Source organism: Ailuropoda melanoleuca, chromosome 2, assembly GCF_002007445.2.
Source record: "Ailuropoda melanoleuca isolate Jingjing chromosome 2, ASM200744v2, whole genome shotgun sequence".
NCBI lineage: Eukaryota > Metazoa > Chordata > Mammalia > Carnivora > Ursidae > Ailuropoda > Ailuropoda melanoleuca.
The window spans coordinates 166,039,307-166,054,835 of NC_048219.1; the positions used below are offsets into that span (position 1 = coordinate 166,039,307).

General features: G+C 40.4%; 2 protein-coding genes across 2 annotated transcripts in view; one reads left to right on the forward strand and one right to left on the reverse strand.

Annotated features, from left to right (window-relative positions):
- C2CD6 (C2 calcium dependent domain containing 6) overlaps window positions 1–15,529 on the reverse strand; it is a 125,106-nt gene that overhangs the window by 99,321 nt on the left and 10,256 nt on the right. The gene's annotated exons all lie outside the window — the stretch shown is intronic.
- On the forward strand, window positions 7,283–7,721 carry LOC100482429 (40S ribosomal protein S15a-like). Its single transcript, XM_034654956.1, has one exon. The coding sequence runs from the start codon at window positions 7,297–7,299 to the stop codon at window positions 7,693–7,695; it is 399 nt and encodes a 132-aa protein (XP_034510847.1). The 5' UTR covers window positions 7,283–7,296; the 3' UTR covers window positions 7,696–7,721.

The following is a 15,529-nucleotide window of genomic DNA, read 5'->3' on the forward strand; positions in this document are numbered from 1 at the left end:
ATTTGTGACAAAGTTGGTACTGCACAATAGTGGAGAAAAAACACTCTAAGGTAAGTCGAGTAGAAATTATCATGAAAAAAAACAAAACAAAACAAAAAACAATAAAAGGAAGAAGGTGAGAGAAAAATGAAAAGAAAACCTGACTTATAACTCACACCATACTCAGAAAAATCATTTACAGGTAAATTATTGATCTCAGTGTCAAAGGAAATAACAAGATAATACAAGAGAATATTTCCATAAGGTTGGAGTAGATTTCCAAAACAGAACACAAAGAGCAATAACCATAAGGGGGAAAGTTTGATACAGTAAACTCCATTAAATTTAATAACTTCTGCTTATCAAAAGATGTCATACACATTTGGAAGAAAATATTTACAACATGTATAGTACAAGTGACAAGGAGCCTATAACTAGAATATATATACAAATTTATACCAATTAATAAGAAAAAGGTCAAAAATCCAAGAGAAAAATGAGGAAGAGACATCAATAGGCATTTAACAAAAGAATTTATGTGATGGCTAGTAAACATTTGGAAGGAAACTCACCCTCATTAATCATCAGGGAAAAAAGTTAACACCACAAAGAGATACCACTAACATATTTCTTGGATAGTTAATAATAAAGAGACTGACCATATCAAGTGGCCAGGATGTGGAGTAACTAGAATTCTAATACACTGCCAGTAAGAACATAAATTGGTCTATCTTCTTTGAAAAACTGTTTAGTATTACGTACTGAAATTGAGCATATGTGTAATTATGATCCAGAAATTCCATTACTAGATATATCCTCAACAGCATACCTCTCTCTCTTTTTTTAAGATTTTATTTATTTATTTGAGAGAGACAGAGAGAGAGAGAGAGAGAGAGAAAGCATGAGCAGGGGGTTGGGGGGGAGGAGAGGGAGAAGCAGGCTCCCCCTAAGCAGGGAGCCTGATGCAGGACTTGGTCCCAGGACCCTGGGATCATGACCTGAACCAAATGCAAACACTTAACCAACCGAGCCACCGAGGCACCCCTCTATCTCTCTCTTATAAAGGCATTTGTGATTACATTTAGGGCCCAACTCAGATAATCCAGGATGATCTCCCCATCTCAAAATCCTAAAATTCATTGCATCTGCAAAGTTCATTGCCATATGAGGCATATAAACTACTACAACTATAAATAATTTTATGTTAAAAAATTAGATAATTTAGATGAAATGGAAAAAATTCTTAGAAAGACACAAATTACCAACACTGACTCAAGAAGAAAGAATATCTGAAAATACCTATAACAAGTAAAGAAATTGAATTAGTAACTACAACTTCCTAAAAAGAAAAACTCAGGCCCAGATTTGTTTCACTGGTGAATTCTACCAAACACTTAAAGAAGAAATTATAACAATCCTTTACAAACTGTTTCAGAGAAAAAAAGGAGGGGGGAGAGGAAGGAACATTCCCCCAAGATATTCTATGAGGTCAATATTATGTTCATACCAAAGCCAGACAGATATTGCAAGATAACAACAGGTCAATATTCCTCATGAATAGAGCCAAAAACCCTCAACAAAATATGAGTAAACCAAATCCAGCAACATATAAAGAGGACCATATGCCATAAAAAAGTGGGATTTTTCCATCTGAAAATCAGTTAATGTAATAAACCATAATAAATATGTCCAATAAAGAACAAAAACCACATAATCACTTCAAGAGATACAGAAAATGTATCAGACAAAATCTAAAATTTTTGTAAAGATTTTATTTGAGAGAGAGAGAAAGAGCACAAGCTGGGGTAGAGGCAGAAGGAGAGAGAGAAGCAGACTCCCTGCATGCAGGGCTCGATCCCAGGACCCTGGGATTAGGACCTTAGCTGAAGGCAGATGCTTAATCACCCAGGTGCCCCTAAAATTCATTCTTAATAAAAACTCTGAACAGACTAGGAATAGAAAGGAACTTACCTAACATCACACTCAATGGTGAAAGACTGAATGCTTTTCCCCCTCGGATTGGTAAGGCAAGTGTTCACTCTCACTACTTTTAATCGACACTGGTTATATCCAATGCAGTCACACAAGAAAAAGAGATAAAAAGTATCCCCACATTTGAAAGAAAGTGGCAAAAATGGTCTTTATGTACAGACATTACAATCCTATATATAGAAAGTCTAAAGAAATCCACACACAGAAAATCCACAAAGAAATTACTAGAATAAACAAGCTCAAGTGAAGTATCAGGATACAAGAACAAAATACAAAAAAAATGTTTTGTATTTCTATATAATAGCAATGAAAACATGTATATCTGAAAAAGCACTGAAATAACAAAATCCTTAGGAATAAATTTAACAGAAGAAACGTAGTAATTTTAAAAGAAGCAGCATAATAAAGTAATAAACTTAACAGAAGAAACATTAAGACTTGTACACTGAAAACAACAAAACATTTCTCAGTGAAAGTAAAGATCTAAATGCATGGCAAAAATTACATGTTCACAGATGGAAAGATTCAATAGTGTTAAGATATCAATTCCCAAATTGATCTAGGGTCAACAAAATATATAAACCAGTAACTAATTTAATCAAGAAGAGCAGATAAAACGCAATTAAGATGTTTCAGCCCATGATGGTGATAAAGGAAGACCCAGAACTCACTTCCTCCACAGAACACACCAAATTATACCTATTAATAGAACAATTCCTCCTGAAGAAAAATTGAGGGATGACTGAACACCTTCTGAAAACCAAAGATAGAAAGATGAGTAGGAGAACAGCAAGAGAAACAGAGACATGGTAACATAGGGAACCCCCACTCCCAGGATACTGTGAATGGCAGTGGGAAGGGATAGTACTAAGGAACTGGGAACAGAAACAGCTTGGGCACAGAAAAAAAAAGCTGCAGTTTAAAAGAGCAACTAGTATATAAAAAAGACAACGAACACTAGACCAGAGCAGTGTTTGGATAATGGGCAGATCCAGTTATCACAGCAAGCTTGTGACCTCAGCAAGCCCAGGACCACACCAGCCCCAGTTGCACTGGGGNGGCACAAAAAAAAAAAAAAAAAAAAAAAAAAAAAAGTCCAGGGTTTAAAAAGGCCAAGGAGCTGTGGGAATGCCTTCTCCCTTTCCACCTTAAAAGCCCAGACCAGAACAGGATCTGGCTTAGAGCGAGAACCACCTCAAAACCCCTGAACCCAGGGTCTGTAAGACCACACCAGCCTCTGTGGTGCTGGGGCACAGAAAATAAGCTACACGTGTAGATTTCATTTAAAAATTATTTTTATTTTTATTTTTTTAAGTTTTTAAATTTTTAAAATTTGTCTTGTCTTTTTAAAAATCTTTTGGGGCTATTTTATTTTATTTTTCTTCTTATTATTTCCATAAAAAGCCACAGATTCAAACAGTAACTAGCATATGCTGCTACAGCTACAGCCAGCCAGCAATAGTCACCAAGCACACACAGTCTACATACAGGACACCGTACACAAAAATACTCCTTCAAGTTTAGGAGAAGTAGTCTTTCTGCCTAATCCTTACAAACAAACACAGAAAGTCAAGCAAAATCAGGAGACAGAAAAATATATTTCAAAAGAAAGAACAGGAAAAAAAAAACTTCAGGAAAAAAACCTAAATGAAACAAAGAAAAGCAATATGCCTGATAAAGAATTTAAAGTAATGATTGTAAACATACTCACTGGACTGGAGCAAAGAGGGAACTCAGTAGTCTATCAATATAGAGATAGAAAATATTTTAAAAAACCAATCAGAGTTAAAGAATACCATAACTGAAATGAAAAACACACTAGAGGGAATTGACAGTGGATTAGAAAATGCAGAAGACTGTATCAGTGAACTGGAAGAAAGGGTAATGGAAAGCACAAAATCTTAACAGTAAAAAGAGAACAGAACTTTAAAAAAAAAAAAAACTTTGGATAGATTAAGAGACCTCTTGGACAACATTAAGTGAACAAACATAGGAGTCCCAGAAGAATAAGAGAGAGAAAGGTATAAAAAAACTTATTAGAGGAAATAATAACAGAAAACTTCCCTAATCTGGAGACGGAAATAGATATCCAAATCCAAGAAACATAGAGAGTCCCAAACAAGATGAACCCAAGGAAGTCCACACTATGGCACATAATACTTAAAATGTCGATGCTGGGGAAGATAGTGGAGTGGGAGGATCCTAGACTCAACTTGTCCCACAGACACACCTAGATAATACCCACATCAGTGTAAATAACCCAGAAAATGACTAGAAGATCAGGCTCTCCACAGTTAATTGTAGAGAGGAGGCCACACGGGAAAAAAATGGTAGAAAGAGCAGAGACCGAGTCAGGAACCAAACTGACCTGCAAGACTGACTGTAAGAGGGAAGGGCACTGAAAGCATGGAGGAGGAGGAGGAGCAAACCCCACACCAGGCATCCCAGGCATGGGGAACCTGCATTGGGAAGATGAATCCCCATAACATTTGACTCTGAAACTAGAGGGGCTTAACTTTGCAAGTTTTTACAATCAGTGCGGCTAAACACCAGGAACATTAAAAATGAGCGGTCTTGGCTCTGCAAGAGCCAAAGAGCTATAGAAAACTGGGTCCTTGGCATTAAAAACACAGCATGACAAAAACCCTGCCAAGTTACAGCATAGAAACAGAAGTTTCTGAGGCACCTGGGGTATACAGGAAGATTTCTTTGCTGGTCTCAGAGCCTGCACAGGAAGGCCAAGTTTCATTGTGAAACTTATCTAAGAACAAAGGAGCTGGCTGGCACCATTTCTTTCTCCTACCCACCAGTCTAGATTCACTGACACTTGTGGAAAGCAGCCCAAACACTTTCCACCAAGCTTGCTAACAGTGCACCACACCCCTACTTTCTCCTGCAGATCCATGCCATTCAACCCTCCCCACTAGATGGGACTCCATCCAAGGAGGTGCCAAAAACATGGCATTGTGCAAGGAGCCCAGTGGCCAGTACCACCCCAAAGTAACTTCTGCCCTGGGGAGAGGAGAAGATAACCACACACACCAGTTCAACTGTGGCCCAAGGCGGGGGGGCAGACATATAATCTGACTGCTGGTCCCAACCACCAACAAAAAACCTCACAAGGGGCAGCACACAGAGAACCCAGTAGTTCAAGGTCACTGCAACCTCCAACAGAGAAACTGGGGCAAATACCTGGTCTGACTTTAGGCCCTGCCCACCAACAAAGATTTCCAAGGGACAAGTAGGGAGAGTGTCCCGCAGTTCACTGCAACTGCAGTTCTAACAAACAAGCTGAGTGCAGGCATCTGGTCTGACCCAATTCAAGCCCAAGGTGACCCCAGAATGGCCCCTTACAGCACAGGGACTAAACCTTGCCCACAACAAGCAAACAAGGCCATTGCAGATGATTGTACTGAAGGCAAACAGAGCTCAACCACAACAGGAAGTACACAGCACACTTAGGAGATACCCCTGAAGCACCCGGTTCTGGTGAACAGGGGACACTGCACTACAGGGCACTACAGGTCCTCCTCTTCATAAGGCCACTTTGAATAGCAGGAGATGTAGTTGGCTTTCCTAACACATAGAAACAGACACAGAGAGCCTGACAAAATGAGGTGACAGAGAAAAATGCCCCAAATTAAAGAACAGGACAAAATAAAAGCAAGAGAGCCAAATGAAACGGAGATAAGTAATATGCCTGGTAAAGAATTTAAAATAATGGTCACAAAGATACTCACTAGACTTGAGAAAAAAGAGGAGAACCTCAGTGAGAACTTCAACAAAGAGAGGGAAAACATAAAAAAGCATGAACCAGAGATGAAGAACACAACAACTAAATTTAAAAATACACTAGAGGGAATAAATTGTAAACTAGAGGAAGCAGAAGAACGGATCAGTGAGCTAGGAGACAGAATAATGAAAAGCAATCAAACTGAACAGGAGAAAGAAAAAAAACATTAATTATAAAAGTGAGAATAGATTTTTTAAAAAGATTTTATTTATTTGAGAGAGACAGACAGAGGGAGCACAAACAGGTGGAGGAGAAGGGGCAGAGGAGAGGGAGAAGCAGACTCCCTGCTGAGTGGGGAGCCCAACACGGGGCTTGATCCCAGGACCCAGAGATCATGACCTGAGCTGAAGTCAGACACTTAATCAACTGAGCCACACAGGTGCCCCCCAAATGAGCATAGATTAAGGGAACTCAGTGACACCATCAAGTGTAACAATGTTTGCATTATAAGGATTGCAGAAGGAGAAAAGAGAAAGAAGGGAACAGAAAATTTGCAAAAATAATAGTTGAAAACATCCCAAATCTGAAGAAGGAAACAGATATCCAGATCCAGCAGGCACAGAATGCCCTCAAAAAAAAAAAAAAAATCAACCCAAGGAGGTCCACACCAAGACACAGAGTAATTAAAGTGGCAAAAAATAATTATAGGGGCGCCTGGGTGGCACAGCAGTTAAGCGTCTGCCTTCGGCTCAGGGCGTGATCCCGGCGTTGTGGGATCGAGCCCCACATCAGGCTCCTCTGCTATGAGCCTGCTTCTTCCTCTCTCACTCCCCCTGCTTGTGTTCCCTCTTCTCGCTGGCTGTCTCTATCTCTGTCAAATAAATAAATAAAAATCTTTTAAAAAAAAAAAAAAGTAATTATAAAGAAGGAATTTTATTTTTTAAAAGATTTTTATTTGTTTGAGAGAGCAAGTAGGGTGAGAGAAAGAGAGTATGAGTGGGGGGGAGGGGCAGAGGGAGAAGCAGACTCCCCACTGAGTAGGGAGCTCAACTCGGGGCTTAATCCCAGGACCCTGAGATCATGACCTGAGCCGAAGGCTCCTGAAGCCACCCAGGCACCCCTGAAAAGGGAATTTTAAAAGCAACAAGAGAAAAGAGTTACATACGAAGGAAACTACTTAAGTCTACCAGCTAATTTTTCAGTAGAGACTGCAGGACAGAAGGAAGTAACATGATATATTCAAAGTGCTGAAACAAACAAACAAAAATATGTGAACAAGAGTACTCTACCCTGCAAGACTATCATTTGGAATAGAAGGAGAGATAGAGTTTCCAGATGAACAAAAGTTAAAGAAATTCACCACCACTAAACCAGTCTTACAAGAAATGTTAAAGGGGATTGAATGGGAAAAAAAGAACATAAACAGAAGAAAAGTAGAAGGCACAAAAGCAGTAAGTATATCCATAAAAATCGGTGAAGAGATTCATAAAAGGATTTAAACAATGACACTATAGCGATAGGCCACCCGCTTCCCATAACTCCGTGCACTCACCCCTCCCATCCTCTTTCCACCATCTTTCCATGCTGCCATAATGGTGCACATGAATGTCCTGGCAGATGCTCTCAAGAGCATTAACAATGCTGAAAAGAGAGGCAAATGCCAGGTTCTTTTTGGGCCATGCTCCAAAGTCATCATCCAGTTTCTCACTGTGATGAAGCATGGTTACATTGGCAAAATTGGCAAATTTAAAATCACTGATGATCACAGAGCGGGGAAAATTGTTGTGAACCTCATGGGCAGGTTAAACAAGTGTGGAGTGTTCAGCCCCAGATTTTATGTACACCTGAAAGACCTAGAAAAATGGCAGAATAACCTGCCCCCATCCTGCCAGTTTGGTTTCATTGTACTGACAACCTCAGCTGGTATCACGGACCATGAAGAAGCAAGACAAAAACACACAGGGGGGATAATCCTGGGATTCTTTTTTTAGGGATATAATACATATGTACAAATAAAATACCTCAATGGAAAAAAACAAAAATAAACAATGACACTATAGGGTTGGGAGAAGAGTAAAATTTTAATGCTTTCAGAATGGGCTCAAACCTAAGCCAATATCAACTTAATATATACTGCTATACACACAAGATGTTATATATAAACCTAATGGTAACCACAAATCAAAAACCTGTAATAGATATGCAAAAAATAAAGCAAAAGGAATCCAAGTATATCACTAAAGAAAACCAGCAAACCATGAAAGAGAGCAAGAGAGAAAAGGAAAAGAGAAGAGCTATAAAAATAACCACAAAACAAGTGACAAAATGGCAATAAGTACATACCTATTGATAATTACTTTGATCAAAAGACATATGGTAACAGAATGAATAAAAAAATAAGACCTACATGCTGCCTACAAGAGATTCATTTCAGACCTAAAGACACATGCGGATTGAAAGTGAAGGGATGGAAGTGCCTGGGTGGCTCAGTTGGTTAAGCATCTGACACTTGATCTCAGCTCAGGTCTTGATCTCAGGGTCATGAGTTCAAGCCCTGCACTGGGCTCCATGCTGGGCATGGAGCCTACTTAAAAAAAATACCAAAAAGTGAAGGGATAGAAAAACACTTACCATACAAATGAAGAGGAAAAGAAACCCAGGGCAGTGATACTTAATAGACTTCAAAGAAAATAGACTTTAAACAAAGACTGTAACAAAAGATGAAGGACACTACATAATCATAAAGGGAACAAGAAGATATAACAATTGTAAGTGTTTATGCACCTAACATGGGAGCACCCAAATACATAAGGTACTTATTAACAAACATAAGGAAGTAATTTTTGGTAATACAATAATAGGAGGGACATCGACACCCCATTTATTTCAATGAATAGATCATCCAAACAGAAAATCAACAAGGTAACAGTGGCTTTGAATGACACATTGGGCCAAATGGATATAACAGATATATTTAGAACATGCTACCCAAAACAGCAGAATACACATTCTTTTCAAGTGCACATGAAATATTCTCCAGAATAGATACCATGTTAGGTCACAAGTCAAGTATGAACAAATTCAAAAAGACTAAAGTCATACCATGCATCTTTTTGGCCACAAAACAATGAAACTAGAAAATAACCACAAGAAAAAAATCTGGAAAGAACACAAATACATGGAGGTTAAATAACATACTACTCAACAATGAATGGGTCAACCAAGAAATCAAAGAGGAAGTCAAAAAAACACACGGAGACAAATGAAATGAATATATACAACCTTTGGAATGCAGAAAAGCTGTTCTAGGTTTAGAGCAATACAAGCCTACCTCAGGAAGGAAGAAAAATCTCAAATAAACAACCCAACCTTACACTCACCAGAGCTAGAAAAAGGGGAACAAAGTAAAAAAAAAAATCAGTAGAAGGAAATAATAAAGATTAGAGCAGAAATAAGTTAAAAAGAAACTAAAAAAAAAAATAGAACATATCAATGAAACAAGAAGCTGGTTCTTTGAAATGGTCAACAAAATTGATAAACCTTTAGCCAGACCCAACAAACAAAAAAGAAAAAAAAAGAACTCAAACAAAATCAGGATTGAAAAAGGAGACTGTAAGAGAATATTATGAAAAATTATATGCCAACAAATGGGCAACCTAGAAGAAATGGATAAATTCTTAGAAACACATACAACCACCCAACACTGAACCAGGAAGAAATAGAAAATTTGAACAGACCAATTAACAGCAATGAGATTGAATCAATCATCAAAAAAGTCTGAACAAAAGTCCAGCACCAGACAGCTTCAAGGTGAATTCTACCAAATATTTAAAGAGATAATACCTATTCTTTTCAAACTATTCCAAAAAATAAAAGAGCAAGGAAAACTTCCAAACTCATCCTATGAGGCTGATATTACCCCGATACCAAAGACAAAAACACTGCAAGAAAAGAGAACTACAAACCAATATCTCTGATGAACACAGATGTAAAAATCCTCAACAAAATATTAGCAAACTGAATCCAACAACACATTTAAAAAGTCATTCACCACGAGCAAGTGGGATTTACTCCTGGGATGCAAGAGTGGTTCAATATTCACAAAATAATCAATGTGATATATCACATCAACAAGTGAAGGATTAAACCCATATGATCATCTCAATAAATGCAGAAAACACATTTGACAAAATACAACATTCATTTGTGATAAAAACTCTCAACAAAATAGGTTTAAATGGAACATACCTCAACATAATAAAGGCCACATATGAAAAACCCACAGCTAACATCATACTTATCAGGGGAAAACTTTTTCACTAACATCAGGAACAAAAAACAGGTGTCCACTCTCACCACTTTTGTTCAATACAGTCTGGAAATCCTAGCCACAGCAATCATACAAGAAAAAGAAATAAGAGGCATCCAAATGAGTAAAGAAGAGGTAAAACTTCACTATTCGCAAATGACATGATACTGTATGTAGAAAACCCTAAAATCTCCACCAAAAAACTAACTAGAACTGATAGATGAATTTGGTGAGGTCAAAGGATACAAAATCAATGTATAGATATCTACTGCATTTCTAGATACTAGTAATAAAGCAGCAGAAAGAGACATTAAGGAACCAATCCAAATTATGACTGCACCAAAAATAATTTTAAAATACGTAAGAATAAATTTAACCAAGGAGGTGAAAGACCTGTACTCTGAAAACTATAATACACCGATGAAAGAAGTTGAAGATGATACAAACTAAAGGAAAGATATTCCATGCCGATGCACATACTACCCGAAGCAATCTACAGATTTAATGCAATGCCTATCGAAGTAACAGCATTTTCCACAGAACTAGAACAATCTTCAAATTTTTACAGAACCACAAAAGACCCCAAATAACTAAAGCAATCTTGAAAAAGAAAAACAAAAATGGAGATATCACAATTCCAGATTTCAAGTTATACAATCAAAACAGTATGATATGGACACAAAAACAGATACATAGGCTTCTGGAGTTAAAATGGCAGAACAGCAGTGAGACCCTGGGCTTGGCCTCACCCCTCAAGCAGAGCTAGATCAACATCCAACTATTTTGAAGAACTAGGAATACGATTTGAGGATTAAGAAAACAGTCTGCACAGCTGGAGGGAGAGAACATGGCAGATGTCTGGAGCCATGAATTGGGGGAGAGGAAAGCCGCGGGACTGCAAAGGGAAGGGAACCCTTTTCTCAGTGCAAAGTCAGGGAGAGGGAGAGAGCAAGAGCGAGTACAGCAGGTAGGGACTGCACATAAAGCAGCAGTGAGGAGGTCCCCTGGGTTGCCCTGGGAGAGCTCACTCCTCAGGACATTTGGAAGAGGTTTGGAAGAGGTTTGGAAGAGCGTACTTTGCCTCTCCAAAGACAAAAGGTCAGCTGGGAGCCATTCAGTGGAGCTCACAATAGGGAAAGAGGTGCAGGAACAGGGCAGATAACTTTGTAGCAGCTTTTTGCTGTGAGCCACAATAGACTTAAACCACTGTATGCATGCCAAGCAGCTGCTTTTCTGGGACAGAACTGAGCAGAGAGCAGACACAGGCAGGCTTTTCGCTGTCTGCCACAATATACATGCATGACGGCTTCTCTGGGACAGAACGAAGTAGGAGACCGAGTGGCAAGCAGATGGCAGATAACCTGGTTTCAGGTTTCTGCTGTGCATCACAATAAGCCCCAGCCTCCCAGCGCACTGTGCAACTGCTTTCCTGGTACAGGACGGTGCTGGGCATGCCTCAAGGCTCTCCTCTGGGAGAGGGGAGTGGGTCTGTACCTTGCCAGGGCCTTTAAAAGTTGGAGTTTTGAATCCCAGCCACTGTCTATAGATAAAATAACAGATCTGTGGTGCTGGGCATGCCAATGGCCCTAGGAACAGACAGGTTAAGGTAAGGATCTGATGAAAGCCCAGGACACAGGAGACTGCTTGCTTTTCTGTGAGGGTCTCCTGAACAGCAGTGGCCAGAAATTGCCCTCCCTGGGGACCAAAGGGCAGAGTGATGCCATCTTCCTCCTCCACCACCCCTTCCTCTCCCACCCACCAGCACAGTTGGACTTCAGAGAGCAACAAAGTACCTACAGTGGAGGCTGGAGCCCCCTACACTAAACCCTGCCCTCTGCACCTGGCAGGGGCATCTTTACAAGGGCAAGTCAGCTTGTGAGCCAGCCCAGCAGGCCTCTCCCTCAGAAGACAAACACAGCCCCCATGTATCAAGTCTACTGATTAAAGAGTGCTCCAATGTCAGCTTCTTGTGGAAATAAGACCAGGCTTGCTTTTCTTTTTTTCTTTTAATTTTTAAATTTTTTATATTTTTATTTCATATTTTAATTTTTTATCTTTCATTTTTTTCCTTTTTTTCTCTTTTTTCGGTATTAGGCTTATAATTTTTTGTTCATTTGTTGGTTTGTTTGTTTCCTTCTCTTATTTTTCAGATCAGGCTTAATTTTTTTTTTCTATTCTTTCCATATTCTTTTTTCCTTCTTTCTTTCTTATTCTTTGGAATCAGGTTTATAGTTTTTTGTTAGTCTGTTTATTTGCATTTTTGTTCCTTTTCCTTTTCTCCTGTCTTGGATCTGGCTTTTTTTTTTTTTTCTTTTACTTTTCCAGGCTTATCTTAACAAACAAATCAAAGCACACCCAGTTAAAGGTATGAACAGTCCCCACTGCAGGCAAGCAGGAACTCTGCAGAGCACAGACCCATGGGGAAGAGCAGCCAAATGCAACAGCAGAGTGTACACAGCATATCACAGAAACACTTCCGAAGTTCTTGGTGTTGTTGTTGATGTTGTTTTCTTTTTCTCTCTTCCATTCTTTTCTGGAGAAAATTAGAAGGCTAAGAAATTCACCCCAAAAGAAAGAACAGGAGGTAGTACTCCCTGCTAGGGATTTAATCAATATATATACAAGAAAGATGTCTGAACTAGAATTTAGAACAATGAGTATAAAGATAGTAGCTGGGCTTGAATAAAGTAGAGAAGACATTAGAGAATCCCTTACTGTAGAGATGAAAGTAGTAAAATCCGAGAGTTAAGACGGCAGAGGAGTAGGGGTCCCCTTTTTCAGCTGGTCCCGAGTTGAGCTGGATAGATATCAGACCAGCCTGAACACCAACGAAATCAGCCTGAGACGCAGGAAGATACATCCGGATCTCTACAAACAAACATGTCCAGCGCTGAGTATTGAGGTACAAGGCGGGGAGCTGTGAGACCGTGCACAGATATCGGAAGATAAATGGAAGGGGGAGGGAGCCGCCGTGTGCGTGAGCTGGGAAGCGGTAGCCACCTGCACTGGTGAGTGGGCGGACTCACGGACCGGCACCCGCAAAAGAACAGACTGAGACCATGAGCTGGGGAACGCTCGCGACCAGACTGAAAACCCGAGCTCCGGAGTGCGCCCCAACCACACTGAAACGGAGCTCCAGGAGTGCGCGGCGGGGGGGGGGGGGGGGGGGGGGGGGGGGGGGGGTGCGGCTGGTGGTATTAGAAACACAAAGGAAAGAGACGCGCAGGCCCTGGAAGTGAGGGCTGGGATGCCAGACGCCGGGTGTGGGGTGCACAGCCCGGGATGCTGCAGGGTTGAACAGCACCAAAACAAACAGAGTTAAAGTGGCCAGAACACCAGTGGAGAGTGGTCCGAGATCCCTCTGTCCTGAGACAGAGGCTGAGATTCGGCTACTGCTGCTCTGACTCTCAGAAAAGGCACAGCAAACCGCCAGGGAAAGCCGCCAGAGAACAAAAGCCCGGAAATACCGGCTCACAGGGTGCCCATCCCCATCCCCCCTCGCAAGGGACACAGAGACTCTACCCAAACAGGGTTTTCTGAGTACCTGCAGGCAGGCCCCTCCCCCAGAAGGCAGGCTGAAAAATCAAGAAGCCCACATCCCTAAGGTCCCTATAAAACAAGTGCACACTGCCTGGGTCCTGGTCAACAATTTGGGCTCTGAAAACCCCGCAACCTCTCCTCATCAGAATGATGAGAAGGAGAAATCCACCCCCAGCAAAGAAAAGACAATGAGTCTGGAGCCTCTGCCACAGAACTAATGGAAAGGGATATAACCAAATTATCAGAAATGGAGTTCAGAGTAACAATGGTCAAGATGATGTGTAGACTTGAAAAAAATATTAACAAAAATATTAACGAGAACATAGAATCTCTAAGGGTGGAAAAGAGAGCGAATCTGGCAGAAATTAAAAATGCTATGAATCAAATGCAGTCAAAACTAGATGCTCTGATGGCCAGGGTAAATGAGGCAAAAGAACGAATCAGCGAATTGGAAGATGGGTTGGTAGAAGAGAAAGCTAAAACAGAAACTTGGCTCAAAAAAATCCAATCTCAAGAATGTATGTTACGGGAGATTACTGACTCAATGAAACGTTCCAATGTCAGAATCACCGGCATCCCTGAGGGGGTGGAGAAAAACAGAGGTCTAGAAGAGATATTTGAACAAATTGTAGCTGAAAACTTCCCTAATCTAGCAAAGGAAACAAGCATTCATGTCCAAGAGCCAGAGAGGACCCCTCCCAAGCTCAATCACGACAAGCCTACACCACGTCACGTCATAGTGCAATTTGCAAATATTAGATCCAAGGATACAGTGTTGAAAGTAGCCAGGGCAAAGAAATTTCTCAAGTACCAAGGCAAAGGTACCAGAATTAGTCAGACCTGTCTACACAGACCTGGAATGACNGTCAGACCTGTCTACAGAGACCTGGAATGAGAGAAAGGCTTGGGGGGGCATTTTTAAAGCTCTTTCAGAGAAAAACATGCAGCCAAGGATCCTTTATCCAGCAAAGCTGTCATTCAGAATTGATGGAGAAATAAAGACGTTCCAAAATCGCCAGTCACTGACCAATTTCATAACCACGAAACCAGCCCTACAGGAGATATTAAGGGGGGTTCTATAATGGTAAAAAANTTCGTGTCCAAGAGGCAGAGAGGACCCCATCCAAGCTCAACCAGGACAAACCTACGCCACGGCATGTCATAGTGCAATTCGCAAATATTAGATCCAAGGATACAGTATTGAAAGCGGCCAGGGCAAAGAAATTTCTCACGTACCAAGGCAAAGGTATCAGGATTACGTCAGACCTGTCTACAGAGACCTGGAATGAGAGAAAGGCTTGGGGGGGCATTTTTAAAGCTCTTTCAGAGAAAAACATGCAGCCAAGGATCCTTTATCCAGCAAAGCTGTCATTCAGAATTGATGGAGAAATAAAGACGTTCCAAAATCGCCAATCATTAACCAATTTCGTAACCACGAAACCAGCCCTACAGGAGATATTAAGGGGGGCTCTATAAAGGTAAAAAGGCCCCAAGAGTGATACAGAGCAGCAAGTCACAACCGATACAAAGACTTTAAAGAGAAATGGCATCATTAAAATCATATCTGTCAATAATCTCTATCAATCTAAATGGCTTAAACTCTCCCATAAAACGCCACAGGGTTGCAGATTGGATAAAAAGACATGACCCATCCATCTGCTGTCTACAAAAGACTCATTTTGAACCTAAAGATACAACCAGACTGAAAGTAAGGGGATGGAGTACCATCTTCCACGCAAATGGACCTCAAAAGAAAGCTGGAGTAGCAATTCTCATATCAGATAGACTGGATTTTAAACTAGAGGCCATAGAGAGAGATACAGAAGGGCACTATATTATTCTTAAAGGATGTATCCAACAAGTGGATATGACAATTATAAATATCTATGCCCCCACAGGAGAGCAGCAAGATACACAAGCCAACTCTTAACCAGAATAAAGAGACATACAGATAATAATATGTTAATAGTAGGGGA

Coding starts and splice junctions, on each gene's coding strand:
- LOC100482429 (XM_034654956.1), top strand. CDS start 7,297: ATGGTGCACATGAATGTCCTGGCAGATGCTCTCAAGAGCATTAACAAT.